Genomic DNA, 23,918 nt, shown 5'->3' with positions numbered 1-23,918 from the left:
GAGGAGGAATACGGTCTTTGTAAATGCTGAGGGACTTCTTATTTTGCACATTAAGATTTGCTCATGTATTTTTCTAGAAATGCCAAGGCTAGTCATTCTACACACAAGACACCCATCTTTATAAGTTATAAATATAAGCAGTTTTCAGCTGCAACACTGAGATTCCTGGAATAAAGAGGTTTTGAACACCAGCTGTTTCCCTTCAAACTAATGGAAATTAAATGTCAGAATTACCTGCTCCTTTGCTGTCAGACAAATGACATGTGAAGTCAGTTGAGAGGACATACAGAGACGCATAAAAATCTAGATGAATGGAAGACGATCAGATGTCAAGTTTAAAATTTGTATTGTCTGTGTTCACGAGAGTTTGAAAGCCAAAGCCTGTGTGCCACCTCCTTCTGGATATGCCTCCCAGTCAGAGGACCCTTAACCTGAGTGAGTGGCTGTGATTTGTCTGTGAATCAGGCCAAGGGTCAGGACGAAGAACAGAGTCTGCATGGTGAAGAGCCCATTTCTCATGTCACAAGCAGATGGTCCCTGTGCAAGGCCACATGATGCCAGCTCCCTGCTTCCCACGGGAGTTACACCCCAAATGCAAAGTGCCAGGGCTGGGCAGGCTGGGCTGCGGCTCAGGCTGGGTTTGTGTGGGAGGATCAGTCCATTAGTGACAACTCCCTTTCCCTCACCCTCCCAGCCCAGCCTGAAATGGGTTTTACTCCTCTGTTGCGCGCTGTAAAAGCCACTCAGTGCTCGAGGAATAGGGAAGCAATGGCAGCTGCTTTCGTTTAACCCAGCATGCTGTCATCCTGGGAAGTGCCATGTTATGTCAAAGTCCTTTCCAGCCTGTAAGCAGGAATTGAAATACTCTTGAAATTGAAGAGAAGGAAGAAGAAAACCAGGATGTAACTCTTCTTGATAGCAGCCAATAGCTGATTCAGTCTTTCCTCCCCACTCAGTCCTTGGCTTCATTTGTCTTGGTCTGAGAGACTGTGGTAGGGATTACTCCTTCTTATTAGAGATATTCAGTATAGGGCAAATTTCCTGGGCAATGGCATCATTTTCTGCAATAGCATTTTTAGATATGTGGGGAACGTGCCATGCAGACACTCTTTCCCTGCTTTCCTCTTCCCTCCATTTTGCACCTGCATCAGGGTTTGATCTGCAAGATGCAAGTACCTTCGAGCTTCAGGTTACAGAAAGTGTTTCAGATGGACTTTCTTTTGGTTAGAACATGTCATTTCATTGCCCAGCCCTCCCTGTGTGCTGGGTAATCTCATTAGAGAGGCTGGAGAGAGATGGTGTTCATTACAGCTCCAATTTAAAGCTTGAGTAAGTTTGGATTCTACTGAATGCAGAGCTGCAAGCATTACCTCTTGTCCTCCAGCTCTGGGATTGCTTTGCATGCTGAAAAAAATTAAAAAATCAAAAAGCAAGAGAGAGGGTTTAGAGTTATAATCCAAACCACCAGGAGACAAGACATTTCAGCTAATGACCATATAAATTGCGCTGTTCCATTTTGAGTATGAGGTAGGTGGGAAAGATTTCTATGTGCCACTGCTGTGGTACTAATCTCACTGGTTCAGGCTCATTTTATTTCTTTCTGTAAGGAGCAGAGAGCTTGAAAGGGACACAGAATCCCTCTTAGTGCTCCAGAAAACATCAGGATCAGAACAGGACCCCAGTAGCGATATCTGTCTGGACATAATAAGCGAGTCTGGATATTGATGTCCAGTAAGTGTGGAAGCAGAGCTCTAAACAGGGTGAAAAATAGCTATGTGGGGAAGGGGACAGTTAGCTTACTGCCCAAACTACCTTTCATGGGTTCACCTAACAGGAGCTGTGGTCACAGCAGTAGGTAACTTTGACAAATTGTTTCTATCGCAAAAAAAAGTGAGCACGATCTGATACCACAGTAGAAAGAGACAGGAAAACACAGATATTGAGCAAATATACGGTCATAAGATAAATGTTTTTGAAACATTCAGAAGTTGTCTACCCAGGGAGACAGCTGCTTCCAGTTCATTGATTTACCATACAGGTATGTGCATGGCCCTTGCATTTTGAAAGGCAAAGGAAGGATGAGTGGCTAATACAGATAGTATCTTCAAAAGGTGATCATTTTTCTAAACCAGCTATGAGTCTAAATAAGAAAGAAAGTCTAGCAGTGCCATTAAAAACACATCCCTTCTTCTCTAATGTTGTTCTGAATGTTATGGTCATGATGATTTTAATCACTTCTTACCTGTTAGATTTTTGCAAGTGAGCAAACTTGCTCTCTAGATGTAGTCTGGCTGACCTTGTCAACTAGCATGGGATCTTCAATATCTGGATTGGTTGCAACCATTCTTTAGCAAAGTAAAAGGCTGAGGACACAGTGTTCATGACTGCTGTCCTGGGACACAGGGAGCAATATAGGTGAGGAACCAAATGGGGAAATAGACTCAATATGCTTGACTTGATGGAACTGCTGGAGTTGCACCTCCTGGATCTAGTTGTAGACATGGTTGTGAATTTGGAGACGTGGTCACTGGGTTAGTTCACAAGAGTAAAAATTTCTTGTTTTCTGCTTGCCTTCAGTACCAGCCTTTCATTTGCACTCTTACTTCATGAAGCACAGGATAGTGGTTTGAATATAAAAATATTTTAAGCAAATGTGCATTAATGCATTCAAGAGGTCCTCAGTAGAGCTGGTGCAAAAGACAGGTTTATAGGGTGAGCAGCTTCTAACAGCTAGAAAATAGGACGTATGAGATGCATCTCCTTCTCCTGGTCAAGTGGTCAATCACACTCCTGCATAACATGTGTACAGAATGTGCCTTGGGGGCCCAGGCAGCTTCTGCCTTTCTGGCAAATCACTGGAAGTGGGGACTTAGCCAAGACTGTGGCTTGAGAGAAGGAGGTAAGAAAAATCTTGTATCCTAGTTGAAAGGCTTTATGTCAAGTGATGTCTCACATGTTGTTTCTTATATCTAAGGCAAAGTAACAGTCCCAAAGCCTCGATTTGTGCTGGCCAGGAGGGGACATCCAGTCACCCTGCAGGTCCATGGAGTTCCCTGCTATTATTGTTGTTGCTGTTGTTATTATTATTTATTACTATTATTTTTATTATATTAATCAGATCCCAGTTTTGCATGGGCTTTTGCATACTGTGCTAGTGCCTCTATTTAAAAAAATGCATGTGTGTGTGTGAGAGCAGGACAGAGGGACAGAAGACAGCAAGAGCTTGTTGATGGCTGAGATTCATGGGAGCCCCAGAGTCGGTGAAAACCACTGTGTTCAGTGCTATATAAACAGATCCGATGCCACCGTTTGTTCCTAAGTAGTTCAGAGCCTGACTGTGTGGTTTTGTCTCCACAGCCCTCAACACAGCAAAATGGAAGAAACTACAGAATGAGAAGGAAAAGCTGGAGAGGCGCTTTGAGGAAGAGGTGAAGCAGCGTCACAGACAGCAGCAGGAGGAGCTGCAGGCGCTGGAGCAGAGGTTGCAGGAGGAGTACGACACCAAGAGGGAGAGCCTGGAGGAGCAACACAGGCTGCACCTAGAGCAAGTCAAACTGCAGCATCAGGAACAGGTCAGTCTCTGCCTCTCCCCTTTGAAGAGTAGACCGTACCAGTACTGAGTGGGTTCAGGTAATGAAATATGTTGAACACTCCAACATGAAGTCACTGGTAACAAACTGAGGACCAGAAAAAATATATTCCTGACTATCTTTTCTGGTTTTCTTCCCTGTTATCCCTATTGGTATTTCTACACAGTAGTACATTACATTGCCATGTCTTGTCTTCACATGCTTCCAGATGTTTTACTAAACAAATATTAAGACTAGCTCTGCTCCCCATGTATACTTGCTCCCCAACCCACCTATTGTAGTCAATTTATATGAAAGCAAGGGTTGAACAAGAATCTGCTCAACACAGGTAAGGCCAGCAGAGCCTTGCCCATCGTTATTTGCAATGCTAGTAAAAGGGTGGTACAGTGAAGCAATAGGGCCCGTGCAACATGTAGCCTAAACATCAAGCAGGTGATACACTCTGGGTTCCCTGATTTCTGCTCCACCGTTCAGTCTAATCTCTTAGATTTTACATCCCAAGTGTTTCTCTCTGCTTTGCTTTCTATATGTAGGTAGGAATACTTTCGCATGCAGCTACTTTAGTCTTACTTGTAACAGCAGGAGTGAATAAACACTGTAGTTCGCCTATAGGTACCTCTCACATGGTGGCAGAACATCCTGCTCTGGATTATTGCAATAATGCCTTTACCTGGCCTTTTGTCATTTTGCATTCAGTGAGCAGCAGATGCAGTTCTGATTTTTCCAGCTACAACTCATACCCATTGCCTAGCACCACAGTTCCTAAGGGCTTTTCTCACATGAGTATCTGCCACACTCAGGTGCATTCTGCAATCTGTGCCATCAGGCATTGACATGCCGCAGCCCCGCTGCCATGGGTATGCCACCCAGGTATCTGATGCAGCGCAAGGGCCAGTCGTCTGCGAAATGTGAGCCCAGACAACAGACCCCCTGTTTGCCAGCATCATTCTCTCCAACACGGAGATTTTGCCAATGCCCAGGGCAGCTGGAGGTGGGGGAGAGTAAATTTTTCACTCTCTGAGGCAATGTAAATTGGCAGCAACAGTGCAGTGCAGATGTGGTCTGTGAGATGGATGGATGTGACCAAAGGTCAAGGAGAGGGTTTTATGTCTGCATGCTCTGTATCTCAGAGTATCTCCAGCATGCTTTTTGAGGCTGCTGCCTGAAGCATGAGCCTGTGACCGAGGCTCCAGTGCTGCTGCTCCCTGCTGCTCCTGCCTGGCGAGCGGGCTGACAGCAGGCACTGCAGTGGGGCACAGATCACAAACATGCCTCACGTGGTTCCCAAGAATGATGACAGCACTAGCTGTGGGCTCAGAAGCAAACTAGTCCCATCAGCAGAGCCTGTGCCCGAGGTGATTTAGAGCATTTAATAGGTAAAGGCTGGTGCAGCACTGTGCAGCCATAGCTGAAGCACCTCCAGAAGCCCAGGAAAGGGGCTAGCCTGCACTGAGCTCATGGGAGAGGAAAGAGAGCACCAACACAACACAGCAAAGACCACTGTCTTTAAGGTCAACTATTTGTAAAAAGGGAAATTATGCCATTTACTGCCTGTACTTGATGTACTGTAAAACACTCCTGGGATGAGAGTGCAAATACAAACCGAGATAGTGACAATTTTATGTCACTCATGTCATAGCTGCCCAGTGTTAGATTTATTGTGTAACACCAATGGTATGCTGGAGCTGGGTGCAGCATGGTCCTCACTGCACGTGGGTCAGACAGCCATGCCGGACAGACACACGGCATCCCAGCCTGTGCCCGAGACTGTCCGATGCCCTTGGGTACCACTGTGCATTTTGGTTTGATTCTTTGGCAGGGGGAGGAGTGTTGAAACACTCTCGCTAGATTTTACCTATTTTAATTGCTGTGACTGCTACTTGTTACTGATTTGCAGGCTTCTAACATGCCACACAGAGGCTTTATGTGACTGGGCTGTTTTGTCCCAGACAAACTACATTTTCTGTTAGCGCATTGATTTTCAAAGGTGCATTAGAAGGTGCTGTCAAGTAGGTTTTTGTGTTCTAAACCAGATTTTTCAAAATCTTTCTCTGTAAATGCTTAGAAGCTGTGCTGAGCCATGTCTTCTGGTTCTCATTTCAGTTTATGCAAGATGGTTTTCTTGCAATGCTCCTTAAATTTTCTGACTTGCTTTCTGATATGAAGGAGGGGTGGTGTTCCCAAAAACCTTTCCTTTCACTGTGTCAGTGTGTCAGTTTGCTTAGTAGAAGATGTTAGCTCTAGCTGCAAGCCTTGCCTCTCCTTGATCACCAGGCATTAGCATTTGTGAAGGAATTTGTTCCATGAGTTAATTTTTTGCTGAGATGATAGTTTATGGCTTATCTCTGCTACTCCTTGAAGTGTTTCTGTAGGCTCCCAGGACCACAAGAACAGATAGTGGTTTTTTTCCCCTCAAGCTGATCAGTGCAACAAAGGGTGATACAGGACTCGACTAGAAGTACACTTACTTTTCTCATGTTCTCATCTATTGTGATTCTATTCATCACCACACAGAAGCAATGGAAACACATCTTTCCCTTTGTGGGGCAAATAGTTCTCTTCCCTCCAGCCCTTTGGTTTTCTCCAGAGCTCTTTGTTCCCTGAATTACTGAAGATAACAAACATTTCTCTCCACTGCTTTGAAAGTGCTGCGGTGACCCTAGTATCAGATAGTAGTATCAATACCCTGATACTAGGGTGTCCATCTCTTTTCCCAGGTAACAAGTGATAGGCTGAGAGGAAATGGCCTCAAGTTGCACCAGGGGAGGTTTAGATTGGATATTAGGAAAATTTCGTCACTGAAAGGGTTGTCAAGCATTGGAACAGGCTGCCCAGGGAAGTGGTTGAGTAACCATCCCAGAAGTATTTAAAAGATGTGTAGACATGGTGCTTAGGGACATGGTTTAGTGGTAGACTTGGCAGTGTTAAGTTAATGGTTGGCCTCAATGATGTTAAGGGTCTTTTCCAACCTAAACAATTCTATGATTCTACGATCCCAGAGTTTAAGACCATCTTTTCAATCTGTGGTTCTGTTAGCATCTCATGATGAGTTTTAGCAGGTTTTCCCTTTGAATTCCTACTCCACCATACACCCATACTGTGTCGAGTGCTCTTGGATCAGAGGAGGCTGACAGGCCAGGTCACCAGCAGTGTTTCTTGACCAAGGAAAAGAAGAACTTTGTTAGTCTAGGAACCAAGGTGCATGAGGAATAAGGCTCCCTAACAGCTGCTGACCCAAAGGGCTTGTAATCCTCTGGTTCTTCCTTCCCCTGCTTGGAGTAAGAGGAGAAGTGACTGGCTCAGAGCATGCCAAAATGAGCAAGCCTGCTTGAGGAACTGGAGTTGTTCAACTCTAATGCTGCTGAGCTGGCTCTGGTCCCAACTGGCGTTAGAGCAGAGGCACCTAACCCATGAGCTAAAGAGCTCTTACACTGGACATGAGAAAAGCCTTGTCCTTGAGTTGTCCATCTGCATGGGGGAATTTGAGCTCGCATTCACTAAGGCAATAACAATAGCAAAATCCTTTTAACCATGGATCTGCATGTATTTCTGTATCCACACATCTAAATTGGATGTTAGTCATCCCACTTTCATGGTTATCAGTCACAACTTAGTTTTCCACACTGTCTTGCTGTAGTCACTGTTTAGTCTAGTATCAGATAGCTGTTGTTTCTTTGGATACACAGTTGTCTGGTTTGGAGGCTCAGCTGTCTCTGAGGAGGTGAGACAGCTCTTTCAGCATAGCAGAGTGTGACAGCCAAACTCTTCACAAACCAGTCATATGTGCCAATGCATCCAAATATTTCTCATATCTTTTTGCAGCTAAGGGCAAAATTGCAAAGTAAAGGCTGCAATCCTGGCTTGCCAGTGTTTCTTGCTTGAGCTGCCCAGCTCAAGCTGTTTTGTCCATGAACTTACTGAACTTCTCCCACTAGAGCCTCCTCTTGATTATACCTTATTAAGCCTTAGAAATCCCACCTGAGCTTCTTTTTATAGCCAGAAATAACCATGACATGGGTTAAGTGAGTTGATCAAGCCTATAGAGTAAGTTAGTGGCAAAGCTGGAATTAGCATCCAAGAGATCTGCTTCCCAGTGCCAAGTAGACTACTGGCTATGAAAAACTGCAGACAGAAGGTCACGCTGGAAGATTAAAAAGAGTCATTTGGGATGTGGATATGAAACACACAGAAGACAGAAAAATCCCTGCAGACCATTTGGAGCATATTTAATTTGCTTTATAGATAAATAACCTGCCAAGGATGGTGGCAGCTAAAGGAGACCCCTTCACCTTCTGAAGGCGTTGGAGTTGAGCATAATCATTCCTATGAAGCGCTGCTCAGCTGAGAAGCAATTAGAGTATGAATAAAGACACGCAAGGGCAAGGTAAAGAACATGACAATGCTCATGAGGTATCAGCACGCAGACATCGTATACAAGGACATCGTGCTCTGGGAAAAGTCAAGGGATAGTCTCTATCCCATTAATAACCCATTGCATCATCTAGCCCCCCTTTCCCTGATCTTTCATGCAATATAACAGCAGGCTGAGTCCCCATTGTTTTGCAAACAGTTCTTCACCACTGAGTTGTCCCCCACATTATTATGAAAATGAGTTTCGATAATTTTAAAATCCATGTTAAATGCCTATCTTTCATTCTCAGAGCATGCTTTCTCCAATATGGTTGGAAATTTTGCTTCTGTTGGGTAATCTACACATATGTTTGACAGTTAAATGCAGTGAAATAACATTTATTCCAGTCAAGACATGCTCAGCTGCAGTAACTTTCTACCATTATTTAACATAACAGTGAGCAAAAAAGCTGTTTAAAGTCAAGTCACTTTGCAATGAACAGCTGTTTCATTGTAAAAGTAAAATAGTTTGATCCTCTGCATTGTCAGATATCACAGATAATGTGTCAAATGTAGGGAATAAGATCACTGTGATTATAAAACCCAGAAAAGCAAATAAATGCATTGCATTCAGAAACTGCTCTGGACCACTGACTCAACCCTGATCACTACTTCTCACTGTACCTTCTTTAATGATGCATATCAAAACACCATCATTAGGGATCTCACTTTGCTTTTAGCCAAGTCTAGTTACAAACAATGTACTGAAGGAGTCCCAGATCCATCAGCCTGTGCACAGGAACACAGGCTGCCCACAGCCCTCTCCCAACCTCATCCCCTGCTCCCGTGATGGCTCTGTGCAGTGTGGTGTGGAGTGCAGTTTGCTGGGCAGTTTGCAGCCTCTTTCTGGTCTCAGTATGAGATCGGGAAAAGTTTTGTGCCTTCACTGTCATCTTGCTTACTTCCACACCAACCTGAAAACTCTTGTGTCTGCACTGAAAAAGGTGCTGTCCTATCTTTCATCAGTTTATTGGACATGGACTCAAAATACATAATTCAAGAGGACATAGGAATTTGGGTATTGATGACTTTGTAGAATACTCTTTTTCAAGTAAAAGTGTGATAGATTGCAATTTATTTTACATATCCACTGATAATTTCAATGTTTCTCTAGAAATAAATATTTTACAACTGTGAATAATACATAGGCACTTTCCATGGAAGTTAATTCAAGATCGGACAATAAAAATCACTGCAGCAAAGTGCAACGAAGACAAAAACCAGGATGGCTCAGAACTGTGCATGTTTATCAGAGGGAGTCAGGTCATTAATATAATTTAGATTAATGGAATGTTTAAATTTCTGAACATTTCATAAATGGCTTCTTTGCTTAAGGGGTTTTGGGCCTTTTGCTTTCTTTTATCACCATTAAGTTAAAAGAGCAAAAATACTATGAGTAGTGACTACCCACTACCACTCAAGGCATCAACATGCCTGTTTCATAATGAATAAAACTGACTCAGGTGCTGGAAGTGTCATGCTCAGTAGATCCCTTTACTGCTTCCAGCTCACCAGAGTTCTCTAGCAGTGGCTTGTCAGTGTGACACAACATATCTAATCATGTGTCCATGTCTCCATTCATTGTCGTTGGAGCAGGAGGAAAATATCACATCTGTACACGAAGCTGCAATGTTACAGTTGGAAAATAACCACATAATCGCCATTACAGAACTGCAGGATGAGAATGACTGCAAGATTCAAGGTAAGCAAAAACCAACCCAATGGCCACAGAGCTATTACAGACCAGGAATTAGCACTGTAGTGAGATATTATAAGCCTGGATTTTCTTCCTCCAGAGCAGATGATACAGAAAATTTGTGTTGGTCTAGTGCTTTCATGTGGGGTGGACCACCAGGTTGCTGCTAGGGATGAGGGAGAGCTGTGTGCAGTGTGTACAGCATCTAACTTGGACCTGAGCCTATCTGAGGCATCTTTGGGCCAAAGATAAGTGTTTCTTCATGGGTCGCTGAACAAAGAGTCCAAATTCCACCTCACTTCACACACCGACTTTTCTCAAGAGCCTAATCACAGAATCACAGAATCATCAAGGTTGGAAAAGACCTTGAAGAACATCTAGTCCAACCATTAACCTAACACTGACAGTTCCCAACTACACCATATACCTCAGCGCTATGTCAACCCGACTCTTAAACACCCCCCAGGGATGGGGACTCCACCACCTCCCTGGGCAGCCCATTCCAATGCCCAACAACCCGTTCTGTAAAGAAATGCTTCCTAATATCTAGTCTAAACCTTCCCTGGAGCAACTTGAGGCCATTACCTCTGGTTAAAGAGACTCATCCCCAGCTCTCTGCACCCTCCTTTCAGGGAGTTGTAGAGGGCGATGAGGTCTCCCCTCAGCCTCCTCTTCTCCAGACTAAACAACCCCAGTTCCCTCAGCCGCTCCTCGTACGACATGTGCTCCAGACCCTTCACCAGCTTCGTTGCCCTTCTCTGGACACGCTCGAGTAATTCCATGTCCTTTTTGTAGTGAGGGGCCCAAAACTGAACACAGTAATCGAGGTGCGGCCTCACCAGTGCCGAGTACAGGGGTAAAATCATTTCCCTGTCCCTGCTGGCCACGCTATTGCTGATACAGGCCAGGATGTCATTGGCCTTCTTGGCCACCTGGGCACACTGCTGGCTCATGTTCAGCCGGCTGTCAATCAACACCCCCAGGTCCCTCTCTGACTGGCAGCTCTCCAGCCACTCCTCCCCAAGCCTGTAGCGCTGCTGGGGGTTGTTGTGGCCGAATCCTTGGGTGCTCAGGAGGCTCGAGGTCATTCAGCATCTCTGAATTTATATGCTTAAATGCCTACAATGCTTCTAAAACAGGACTCATAATTCTCAGTAGTAAAAGTCTGGCCATACAGAGCAGACCAAAGCCACACACTGGTGCAAATCTGTACCTCAGCACTGTTATCTTTATTTTGTGTTGTTTTTTCCACAAGATTTGGTGATGCAGACAGAGCTGTTTCTTCTCTACCAGTTTAGTAGTTACATATATGTCTTTGTACATGCTTTAGCTGACATTTAAGTTATTTGTACAATTTCTCTTTTTTTTTTACACATAAGCCTTTACAAATAAGAGTCTAATTTTTTTTTACACATAAGCCTTTACAAATAAGAGTCTAATTTTTAAGTAGCTCTAGTAGGTTTTCCCACAGCTTCCCCCAAACTGAGCCATATTGCTTAGCTCTGCACTGTGTCAATTAGAGTCATACTCCAGAGCATAATGTGAGCTGAGAACAGTCTATTTCCCTCTCCTGTAGGCAGAGATGGTACCTAGCATACCATTTTTAAATCATCATATACCGTTTTGAAAATAAATTTTTTTTAAGAAAAGCTGGTCCTTGCTTGAGAATATTCTTATCTGTCCATTTTTGTTGGTATTTTCTATTGATAAAACTTGGTTGTAGGTTAATGAATGCCCTGGTGGCCAAAGTTTGTGCTCCCTGCTACTGGTGCGGGTATGAAATGCCCTCCTGTGTATGGAAAAGGCACTGCAGCAGCTGCGGGCTAGTGCGCTGTACAGGGCACTGGAGCATTAGTCTTATTAGCTGTTACTGTGGCTAGTGAGCAACGGTTAGAGGGCAGAACCCCATGGGGTTGGGGGTAACGACACAAAAAACAGAGTGTCTGTATACTAAAAAAAATAGGTGTTACTACTGTACTGAGTGACTGTTCTATGCCATTGGTTTAGAGATTAAACTTTATTCCACTTTCATTATTAAACTTTTGGTTATTATTAAGTCCAGGGTGAGTTTTCTGGTAGTGAAATCTTTAATCATGTAATATAAATAGAGGACTTTTTTTTCTTTGAGCTTTGTCAGTCTCACTAACAGAATAAACCTCACGGGTCATCTGCCACAGCTCCTGGAGAAGCACTGTCTTTTGCACTTTTGCATCTGAGTTGCTGGTCCTCCTGCTCTATCTCCCCAAAGAAATTGCAACCCAAGCTTTTAAATATATCTAATGTGAAAATATTTGATTTGGGGATACTCACTCTGAACTGGTAAATGACCCATTGTCAAGCTGACCCTTTCCAGATCAGAGCCCCTGGAGTCGGGAATTCTGAGCAGTTCCAAAAAATCAGAATCTGGTCACGTAGAAACAGATCCTCAAAACAATTCACCTAAGGTCACAGAGTATATTACTACCAGTTTCCTACTCAACTTCTATGCCTTAAAACTGCAGTCCAAATTGCACTTGGCTCACAATGTCTGTGCTCTCAAACCCTGGTTTGCTGGACTTCGTTTAGCAATGTCATGTCTGTGATTCTTCCCCAGAACTGAATACTGCTCACAAACTGGAAAAGGCACAATTAGAAGACCATTTTGAAAAACTGCGGCTGTCACTCCAGGTTAGAAGTTTCATTGTTTCCCATCCCTGTAATGATGTCGTGGAGCAATTGTCAGGGCAGCCTCAGCCCCATTGCCAGCTGTCAGCACACCAGGCTGTTGCTTCTTACCAGCTGCAGTACCTCTTGTCCTCTGACTGTCCAAACTAGGATTTAGCAGCAAAGGTGCCCCCTCAGGTTTCTTCCTCCCCCTTGGTTGGTTCAACAAAATACTATCTGAAAGAGAAGAGACCCCGCTGGCTGCTGGCCCAGCACAAGGAGCAAAGTCGAGCTCTTGCCTGCATGGTGGGAAGGGCTCCAGCAGCTGTCATGGCTGTGAGCATCACCTTGTCTACATGGTACCCTCCAGCAGGCACCCCCTGGGTTCAGAAATGCTGACGTCTCTCTGTCTGGCCCTGTGCCTGTGCTTTAAACTCTTCCTTGTTGCCTGAATGAGGGGGAGCCAGTCTCGCAGTGTAGACACATCTCCATTCACACCAGAGGGCAATGCGGTCCCTGATGAAGGATGAGCCCTGCTGTGCAGCCAGGCTATGGCCGGCTAGGGTCAGCCCTGCACATCACATCTCCCACATCCCACTATTTAACACCAAGCTCAAGATTGTCTTGGCTTTTTCAATCCTTCTAATAACTTCATGCTGTTCTCACTCCCTAGATGAAGAAATACCAAGGAGTGGAGGGCAGAAACATGCCTCTGTGATTCATGCTAAGTTCAGAAATCTTGCGTGAACAAGATGCAACAGCAAATAATGCAAGCTCTGTTTGATTTCTTAGGCAGAGATGAATTGCAGTTTTTAAAATCCCTGACTAGAACATACTGCTGCACACAGCAACTGTCACTGTCTTCCTCATGCAGCTGTGACAGTTTGAGGCATGTCAGCAGTTTTGCAATAAGCACTGATGTAATGTTACAGCCAAGAAATTACATATATGAAAGATGAGCATACCACTTTCACAGCAACTGTAGCTTTTACAGATGTTGTATATAGAGAGGTAACAGGAATGTCTTTGATGGCAACAGAAATATGATTGCTTAAAATAACACATTCCTGTGTATAGCTCTGAGATGAAATGATGATCATTTAAGTCCGCACCACTAACTCATGATTGCTTGTTACCATGTTAGAAGCCTAGAAAGGTGAAAGAAGCAGGAATGGGGTATCTACTGCCTCATCCAGACTCTAGGGACCACACAAATACTCTCATGCCCGTGATATAAATGCCAGCTCTCTGATGGAAGGATATGCTTGTTCTCATCCAGCCCAAAGTGATGAGGTCATTTAGCATTAGAAACATTTCATGAACTAGTGCCAGCCAGTGTCAGCCAGCTGCAGGTGTTGCAGGGATTTAGGATTCCCTGAGGCAATGGTTTATCAAAAACCCCACTGTATTTTCAAGTGGCCTTATGTAAAAAATACCACCTTGCAGGGGTCTGTAAGCCTTGTTCAGCTCCCCTGGTGGTTTCACAGTGCAGACTGACTTGTATGAATGTAAGAGGGGTCATAACATGTTTGGTGTGTTCATTGGTGTGTCTTCCCCTCCAGGACCAGATAGACACTCTCACCTTCCAGAGCCAATCTCTTAAGGCCAAAGCAGACCGCTTTGAAGAGGCTCTGAAGAAAAACACCGAGGAACAACTGAAGGTAGATGGCAACTATAACTATACAGTCATCAAGATATGTGTTTCTAAGTATGACTCATCACACGATCCAGTGGATAGCAGTGGAATCCTTTCTCCAGGAACAGGGGTGCAGGTTCAAACCAAACCCCCAAATCTTGAGCTCTGAGAAAGAGTCAAAAATCTTAGCCTAGGTCCATCATTTTCTGATTTTACATATTTTTTTTTAGTCTTTCACTCTGCATTTGTAGCTCTGTTTCCAAAACGTTTCATTAACCCCATCTACTATGTCCTTACTGCTGTATATTCTTCTTTCCCTTCTTCCTCTCTTTACTTTTTGTCTTTTCACATTTAGGTTTCCTTTTTTGTGTCTTCTGAACCAACTTGTTTGATATCCTCTGTATTCCCCCATTTTCTTCTGGACTTGCAGGGGACAGCCCTGTCATATGAAGTATTTATTCAACTGCTGTCTATTGGGGCCATGCTATTTATTTACAGTGTGTAAGTGAACACACACTGCAATTATTTATCTGAAATGAAATAACCCTGAAATGACCATCCAAAAAGAGTTTTCTTTTAACTTGGGACATTTCAGTGTGTTCACAGCACAACCCCATGGGCAGCTGTATCAACATGACAAAGGGGACAGAATGAAAATAGTGGGATGAGCAAGGGGCTCAGTGAGTTTTTAGGTGAGATAACTCCTTAGGAAACAAGTGCAAATGTCTGAAACAGGCTTGGCCATGGGAAACAGGTAACATCAGTCCCTTTCCACTTCTGTTGCAGTATTTAATTTACATAAAAGGACAAATTCTGCTGTGTCACAGTGATGTTAATGCCAAGTACCACCAGGTGGTTCACTGGAGTGAGTTACACTGGGAAAAATCCAGAACAGCTTAAGTCAGCGACAATATTTCATCAGTATAATTCAGAGCACACCTTTTGCCCATGAGCTGAACCCTAGTATCCCCTACATCTGAAGTTCTTGAGCAGAGGAGGAACTTCTTCCCACCAGATCTGATCTTTGTCAACAGGCACTGTGATGCAGTGGTGCAGGCAAGGCAGAACACTGTCATTTTCACCTCTAGCCCCCTTGTCCGGTTTCCTCAGTTGCATGTTTATACTTTTCCCAAGTCAAAATCCCTGCACAGTCATAAAACACCTCATGCAATTCCCAAGCTATGAGTAAGAATGAGGTTGCTGAACAACCTGGCATCCCATCCTTCTAGTCACAAGGCTGGTCAAAAGAAAGGTACTATTGGCTGTCCAACCAAAGGGATGGTATAGGAGAGAATATCAGGGTTCAGATGGGCTGTGGAGGCCCAGGTCCAGGTGGTTTTCACATCACTAAGACTCATAAACCACTGGGTGCATTGAGGAACCTTTATCTTATGGTTGAAGATGCATTTATGGCTGACAGATATCTAAATCACTGGTATACTTCCTAGATTGAACAAGCTCCATATCTGCACTTAGAAAAAGATCTGAAGAGCTTAAAACATGTTCTGGAAATGAAGAACCATCAGATTCACCAACAGGAGAAGATGATTATGGAGCTAGAAAAACAGGTGAGTTGTCATTTTTCCTCAAGAGGAGATATCACAGAGGTAGTAAATTAAAAGTTTTGTTACAGCAGATGAACTTAAAAGGGGTGAGAAAGCACATGAGGTTGGGGCAAGACACAGTCCAAGAGGTTCATAAATGGCTATATATTGTGTTGTTCCACTGTCAACCTACATAGCTGCTTCTACTGTACTGTGTCTCAGGTTTTCACTCAGAAATTGGGATCTTTTCCCATCCCTTCACTCACCCATGATACCCTTGACTTCTCCCACACATCGGTTGATCTGTATTGCTTTTCCATGCAATACCTGCTCAGCCTGTTACATTAGACAGTGAGGTGAGTGGTGTAGAAAGAATGGAGGAGGAGGAAATTTATGGTAGTCCAAGGCTTAATTTTGGACGCCAGCCTGCACTATATGCCCCTGCAGGAGTCAGGTAACAATTTAGGGCTGGAGAGGGCCAGGGGAGGACGATTGAGCCATGTGTGTCTGCTGCTGCTCATGCAGGCATTTAGGAAGCTCCCAGCCATGAGTATGAATAAGCAATATTCAGCAAGCAGTCCCTAGCAAGGCTTACACTAGGAAAGGTCTCTCTAACCTTAAAGTAATGCTTTTCTACAGCCTATGCTGTTTTGTCATCCTTTGCTTGTGGGGGTCCCTCACAAAGAGCTCCCAAATTCACCATCAATTACATTTTTTATTGGAAAGGGGATTAATTTTGTAAGGCATAACCTCCAGTGACAGTGAATGTATAGTCTGGTGACAGGATGAGGCACTACCTCAGCTGGGAGCCAGGACAGCTGGTTCAAGCACAGCATTCAGCAAGATTTGTTTCCATTTACAGGGAAATTTGAGAACTCTGATTATTATTTTGCTGAGCAGATGCTTGAGTAAGTGGATGTAGAGAAAAGTGCCTCTACAACTGAGGCTTGTTAACTGTGCTCCTTCCAACACACTGCTCCTGGAGCTAAGCCAGCATCTGAAAACATACACTGTAGTGTTATACTGAAAAAAAATCCCAAACAACAGCCTACATAGTTCCTGGTCATTTAGCTGCTTTTGCTAATTAACCACAAATGAGCACACAGTCCTGCTCCTGCCCTTTGTCACAGTAAAACACTGGGTCTACTGTGGTGCAAAGGCACAACTGCTCTCTGTTTAAAGATCTACCTTTATAAGTACCAGAGCTTCTACAAGGCATCTTCAAATGCTCTGAAAGATGGGGTGCCTCATAAGGGAGCAGGAGGGCATTTCAGATACAGGGTCAGGCTCATCTCCTTGTCTGCTGAAAGGGAGACTGGAAATAAAGGTGGCAGGAGAGGACTGGTATAGGGTGAGGGTTGCAGTGGAGAGGGAAGGCAATGCACAGGTCTTCTCCCATGCTTCATGTTGGCATAACTACTACTTATTAAAACTACTGAGAAAATAGAGAGGGTGCCCATGACAGCGATTCCTGTCTCAGAGCATTTCAAAACTGGGCCAGAACCCTTGTTCTGCTCTAACAAAATATACTGGGATAGGCCAGAATATCTGAGAATCAGGAGTATCCTTTATGGTTACCTGTGTAGACTGGAAAACACTGCACTAAACTGATGCCTCCGCCATAAAGTGTGAGTTATTGCTAACTCCAGTGCACAGTATTTTGTTTCTTTATAAAAGGTTGGGAAATTCAATAACTGAGCTCACACAGAGATAAAGTTACCCTGTGATATCTTGTTTTCTTCCAAAAGTGTTGAATTCAGCAAAATTCAAACTGCTGGAAAACCAAGAACTAAGGCGATAAAGTAAGTCAAATTCAAAACTTGGGAAAAACAGGGCAGCTGAGGCTGTGGTACATGCCTATAAACATCTCACTGATGTTTTAATATACTGCTATTGACACCCTCAAACTCTGTCCTTGAACTGTCCTGAGTAAAAGCTACCTATGCTTGGGATAGTATTCATTTCACTTAATTGTAGCTTAAAGTTAAATGTCTAGTTTAATCCTGTCAGTTAAGCCAGCACTGTCAGCAGTGCAGAGCAGTGTCTCCAAAGGGCAGCCCACCTCATGTGAATGCAGCAGCAGTCTAAGGCTGCTACTGGGCGTAATCTGCCCTGGTGGGTAAATCTTTCCTTCCCATAACTGGGGAATCATAATCCTAGAGGTTGGATGTCAGACATTTATGTTCTATGAGGTTAGTTGAGCTGGATGTTGCACATCACACCATCTTGCACTCCTCCTTCATCACTAGACTGATGACTTACACCGCAGTGCCCTTTCCATGCTGGGCCACCAGCTGCCTGTCCAAGAACAACTGCTGACAATGCTGGCTCCCGAGGGATAAAAGTTGTGGGGGCACCACTGAGGAAGATGTTTTACTTGTGCTGGACAAGACTAAGACCCTCCTCCTCCTCAGTTAGAAGTGAGGCCTAGTTCAGCTCTGCCTCTGCTCAGTGCTCTGCTGATGACCTCACTTACTTCACCAGTGTGATGTGGTGTGAGTCAGACCTCTAAGTCTCAGCTGCAGTCACGATGACCACCTCCATCTACCCTCAAATTTTAGAAGTTGCTCTAGGGACAAATAAAGACAAAAACCAAATTCTCTTGGATCAGGTGTTGGGCTTTCTTCAGCCTTAACAAACCTTCTTTCATTGCAGGCTGAAAAAAATTTAAAGCTGGAAGAAAAAATCACCATGCTGCAACAGCAGAACGAAGAACTCAGAGCCAGGATTGAGCAAAATACTGTCATAACAAGGTTTGTGCTTATATTTGCAATCTGTCTGAGCTTGAAAGGAGACTGCATATCTTAACTGCCCAAGGCCGACACTTATTTCAGAAGGGGAAAAACTTATTTCCTCCTGAAAGTGTATTGATGTCCTGATCTGCTTGTTTTGTTAAAAAAACCTTTTTATATCGGGGTTTGCATATTGTAAAATAAGAGAGATCACATATCTGTTCGTTTCCATGATTTCGACATGCTGCTGAGAGCAAAGTGCCTAATGGCTTCTGGTCTCAGTGTCAGTGCCCTGAGACCCATTAGTCAGTGGGTAGCGAGGATGGGAAATGGGGCAATTTCAGGAGAGACATCCTAACGATGACACTGTCACCCAGGCCAGGTCATCCTTTGGTGGGTTTTTTTCATCTGCACTGTTTGTTTGCACCTTTGTCACAGCTTGACAAGGGTGATAAGGCTCCTTGTGTGAGGTGGTATAGAAATAGAGAAGGGTAGGACAGTCCCTGCCCCAGTTTATAGTCTGCTCTAAGGCAAGAAACCGCAGCTGGAGCCAGGCAGAAGGGTTACCAGGGAGAGATGCTAGAGCTGAACTTGAAATGATGCCATTGGGCTAAAATGCAATTTAATTTTTAGCTGAGCTTCTAAAGCTTCAGCATCTCATCTCCGATTTAATGTTAGTTTTTGTCTTTCTAGTGTCTCCTTTATTAATGATTCAGCCTTTTAAAATTGTCTCCTGCGTGCAGATATTTTAAAAAGGCAGCATTTCTTGTACTAACATTCAGATTGGAGTGAGGATTGTGTTTCTTCTCATCTGATTGTAAATACCTGTGACACACATGTCACTGTGAGGTGGATGTCTACAGCCTTTCTGTGCTTGGGGAGTGTTGCATTTAAGGTAATGAATCAATTTGGTAAGAGATGAATCCCCTTGCGTTCTAGCCAGTCCTCAGAGCTTAGAGGGGCTAGGGGCGGCTGGACTTATCTCTTAATAGGTATGCCAGTTATGGCCTTAACTATAGGCCTGACACCAGATGCATGAACAGCCCATATGCTGTAGGTCTGGTTGCATTCAAGAGAAGCAGTCAGGTTCATGAATAGTACGGTTTGTTCTTATGCAACATCTACAGATTCTTTGAGATTGCCTACAATAAATGCACAAACTGCAGGTTGGCTCTATAGCACTACACACAAAAAACCGATTGCAATCACACACACTTATTTCCCAGGTAATCACTCAGCATAGCCAAGGGCCAAAAGGCATCCCTTCTGGGAGGCGCGAGGAGCACAAACCTGTCAATCTGTCCCTCCAATTTGGTATCAGATTATTGTCCCTCTGAGTTAGATACAAACTTTGGGTAGTATTTATCCAAGTATATATGTGTGAGTGGGTGGGACTGTGGTCAAGCCATTGTGTCTTGAGTAACGACACAGCACATTCCTTGGTGCAAGTTGTGCACTGTTTTTGTGGGAAAAGAGGAAGAATGAGGGATAAGGTCTGCAGAGTACTGCAAAACAGTCCTTGAGAGAAGGGGAAGAGCAGGAGATAAATCTGCATAGTCATGTCAAATGTTCCTTGAGAAAAGTGGAAGAATGGGACCACACGGCCTCCATCTCGCTTCGCATTCCTCCTTGGTGCCATGGCGACACAAATCACTGGATCTCCATCCCGTCCTGTGTTTGTTCTGAGCACCATGTGTTAAAGAAATCCCGTCCTGTGTTTGTTCTGAGCACCATGTGTTAAAGAAATGCGTGTTTTGCAGTTTTTTCACTGTTCTGCATTTCCCACACTTCCAACAGGGAGGAAAACCAGAAATTTTTAAGGTCTGTCTCACCAGACCAGTTTAAGACGCCTGCTTTTGGGCTGGATGGATGAGTTGTGGTCTGGAAGTGGCAGTCTCTCTCCATGCCTGTGGCATCAGCCAGGGTGCCTGGTTTGGTTCTTGGTGTCTCTGCATTGCAGCTACCTGTCTCTGGCTGGGCGAATGGCACCCTCCACTCCCTGCCAGCATCCGGCTGCAGCGCTTTGCTTCTTGCCTGTAACTATGTAGGTACTGGTTTCGAAGAACATCTTTTGGGGGAAATTCTGAATTTGAGGTCAGCCTGGAAAGTCTACTTAGAGGACAGTCATTGTCAACACTAACAGTTTGGGGACAGCTAGGGGGACAGCTATAGGGATGGTGTCAGCCAGGGCTTTAAAGTCAAAGTTATTAGAACGTGTGTTTTCCTGGCAGCAGTAGTCACCCCGACTGCTCATTTCTGTTGTACTGGCACTGCCTGGGAAGTGCAGCGTGAATGAGCTCAGGGAGCTGCCCTTGCTGAGGAACAGCATGGATTAGAGCTATTTCTGCTGATTTGCAGTTTGGGTGCCCATGCGGCTGCAGCAGCCCAGCAGCAGGGAGAGGAGGGAGTGGAACAGGAGGGATGGGAGCCAGAGCAAAGCCAGCCTTTGCAGCATGGCCGGGAGGGGGGTCCCAGAGGCATCCTGGGGGGCTGAGGGGTGCACCACAGAAATATTACCAATCATAGCCAAGGGCAGGTACAAAGGAAGAGAGAAGAGTTTTGCAGGTAGATCATGCACTATCATTGGACACAGGAGCTCCACAGAGCCTCTGCTGGGACTTCCCCACGCACTTGAATAAACCATCTGATTTCCCAACACCTCGGATTCTCCCTCCCAATCAACCAGCATTTTTTTGGTCCTTTGGACTGGGGATGTTTGAGGAATGGTAGTTTCCAGCACCCTAGAGACGAAGATGACCAGGAGGGTGTCTGCTCTCTACTGGCATAGCCCAGGCACCTACTGACCTCTGGGCCTTCTGGGAGAGGCACAACTCAAGCACCTTCCCCCGGCATCCCTATCATGTCATTGTGCCCCTGCAGACCTCTGTGGTTTTATGGCTGTGATTTGTTACAGCTGCTTAAATTGTCAGGAGGCTGGCAGAGGAACATGTTGAACATAAGTCTGCAGTGCCGGGGATAAAGGTTTCCCTAGATGGGTTAGGTCTAAGATTGGAACACTTATCTCAAGGTACCAACTTACATAGTGAGAACACATTTGCTCTGACATTGCCTCTCTTCCTTTTTCTGCCTGAACGATGAGGAGGGGCTGAATGGGCATCTGTGTATAAGCAGCGATGCTACATCTGTCCATCTGCCTTCCCGTGGTGCAGCAGAGGCAGATACAGGTTCACTGAGCTGAAGGCAGAGGCTTTGCTGAAGGATGCCAGCACTGCTGGCTGTGCAAGCTGCCTCTGTCTCCAGGTGGCATGAAACTGGCTCTGCCTGTGTCCAGTCGCATCCATCAGGTGACACAGTGTAAATTCCCAGCACAATGTGCATGATGCTAAATAAGCAGCTCAACAAGTAGCAGCTCCTTTCTCCATCATGTGTCAAAGGAGGTCTCTCTGGAAGTCGTGTCCACATGCCGCATGGCATGTTCACAGGCACTTGGCTGAAAGGCTTGTTTCTGCTCAAACATCTCTCTACTTGCCTGCAGATCATGCATATAACTTACAGCCTGCCTCTGCCAGCGAATTGCAGTGTGCATTAGTGACGCAAAGTCTGTTGTATGAGAGACTCCAGAGGACACTGATACCGTGCATTCTACAGTACCTCCAGCAAGCAGCATTAAGCCTCCAATGTAAAGGAGGCTGACACATGCTGATAGGCTGTGGGCTTGCCTCCTGTCCAAGCAGTGCCTTTAGTAGAGGAGGGAGCTGACCCCTTCACCGTGCTGGTGTGACTAGCCTGTTCCCAACACCCAGATGAGCTTTACCAGCCGGTCACACACAAAGGCAGGGAAGGCATGTGCTTTTTTGTTTTCTCAGCAGATGCTGGCTGGGAAAGGATGTAGTGGGTCTTTGTGTATAATTTTTATGGCCTGTCTTGTTAGACACTGCAAAAGTAATTCCATACATAATAAGAGGTTTCCTATGGAGTTATTTCTTCAGGGTGAGCTCCCATGTGGACTTTCTCATGCCTGTTAGACCATGAGCTCATGCCACAGCTAGTTCCCCAATGGGACTGTGAATAGGATTTTCCTCTTCTACCAGGCAAGCAGCTTTCTGAAAACTTCTGCCAACTTGTGTCTTTTAATCCTTTGACTCTGCTAGCCACTGCTTCATGGTTCAAAACTTTCAGGGAGTGGGAGTGGACCATCAGTCCATGACATCTGCTATGGACTTCAGGCTATACCCAGAAAAGGTGGTGTGCAGAATTTCATGTGTGCATCCAAAATCCATACCCGGCTGCTGCTGAAGCCTGGAAATACCTATGGGGGAGGCTAGGTGCCTCCCTGTTCATTTCTATAAAATACTAAGTTGCCTGTAAATCAGGTTAGGTACATGCCCAGAGCTGCCCCAGGCTGATCACATCACAACCTGGCTCCTGCCCAAGCGTAATGGGGCTTGCAGAAGCCAGGTGTTCCTGCATGCTTCCTCAGGGATGGTGGTGTTGCCAGCACATGCTCAAAACACATCTCTGTCAAGTCCCACGGTCTGCCTGAACTTCCCCATTTCTTTTAAAACCAGTCACCTGGTTAGATGAAAGCAGACTCACTGAGGTTGTGGTGCCCATAGGAGATTTCCATACCCCACCTCCCAAAAAGCCATCAGGTTATAGAGCATTCTGGGGAAAACACCTCTCTGGTCCTTGCTGGTGAAGTTTCCCTGGTGTTGCAGTCAGGAACGGAGGGTTTGTTAGGAGGGAACTGGAGAAGGACCCATAGCCTCCATACAGAGGAGAGGGAAGCCCTCAAAGCTGAGCTGCATCCTGCATCAGGACATCAGCTAAAATGGGGAGCATGGAGAATGCAGGCTCCTTTCCCTTTGTATGCAGTAGCAGCTGACTGGAAGAGTCAGGGATGCAAGTGCTCTCTCTCTCAGCTCTTTTCTCTTTGTCTGCCACTCCACAAATGCTCTCTCACTCATGGCACAGCTTTGGTGGCAGGGTTGAAAAACAAGGGTGAGAGTTACAACTGTCCACACAGTTGGGACTTTGGATTTTCGTCCTCAATCAGAAAACCCAGGACTATCTGGGGACGGCTCTTAGCTGTTGTGTTGCTCTGGAAAAAAATGAGGCAGCATTGCAAGCATCTCTGGGAAAAGGTGGCTGGAGCCAGGCATTGGAGCCAGGGAGAAAGTGGGATTTAAGGACCCCACCTGCACTTTGTGCCACTTATTGGTTATCTGCAGGGGTGCCACTGCTGGGGCAAACTACGTTGGGTTGATCTCTGAAGCCCCTTGTCTTCTTGGTGCAGGAACAGAAGCCCTGGCCAAGGGGTCACATGTGCAGGGAGCACAAGTGCGTGCTGACCCAGGGCTCTGGACTCAGCATCTGAGGCATGGGTTTGGCTCCATGGAGGTTAATGGGCACATTCCCAGGTAGAAACTTCTGCGCCAGTGAACAGGTTGCACAGAGGCCACAACCCCATGCTGGGCACCTGCTTCCTCCATGTGCTGAACGAGGGGAGATAGCCCCTGATCAGCTTCATTGCATGGTAGCTCTCACGGGGCCAAAACCAGTGCAGCCACAAGCAAATACTGATGAGGACGTCTGAAACCACCGTGCCTACCTACATCCCCAAGCTGAGTATCTGGGGCCAGCTCTGAAGTCCTCCCCAGACACCACTGGCCAAGGCTGGGAGTGAGTGTGGGACTGGCATGGAGC

General features: G+C 45.2%; 1 protein-coding gene across 7 annotated transcripts in view; it reads left to right on the top strand.

Moving 5' to 3' along the window:
- MTUS2 (microtubule associated scaffold protein 2) overlaps positions 1 to 23,918 on the top strand; it is a 324,610-nt gene that overhangs the window by 295,014 nt on the left and 5,678 nt on the right. For all 7 annotated transcript variants that reach the window (XM_074859877.1, XM_074859879.1, XM_074859876.1 and 4 more), the window contains 6 exons: positions 3,358 to 3,572; positions 9,597 to 9,702; positions 12,290 to 12,363; positions 13,902 to 14,000; positions 15,424 to 15,543; positions 18,175 to 18,272. In XM_074859877.1, the coding sequence (XP_074715978.1) occupies positions 3,358 to 3,572; positions 9,597 to 9,702; positions 12,290 to 12,363; positions 13,902 to 14,000; positions 15,424 to 15,543; positions 18,175 to 18,272 (712 nt within the window). The remainder of the gene's footprint in view (positions 1 to 3,357; positions 3,573 to 9,596; positions 9,703 to 12,289; positions 12,364 to 13,901; positions 14,001 to 15,423; positions 15,544 to 18,174; positions 18,273 to 23,918) is intronic.

This window comes from Strix uralensis, chromosome 2 (genome assembly GCF_047716275.1).
Source record: "Strix uralensis isolate ZFMK-TIS-50842 chromosome 2, bStrUra1, whole genome shotgun sequence".
NCBI classification, from domain to species: Eukaryota; Metazoa; Chordata; class Aves; order Strigiformes; family Strigidae; genus Strix; species Strix uralensis.
The sequence above is the reverse complement of the archived record's forward strand: the minus strand, read 5'-3'. Positions and strand labels throughout refer to the sequence as shown.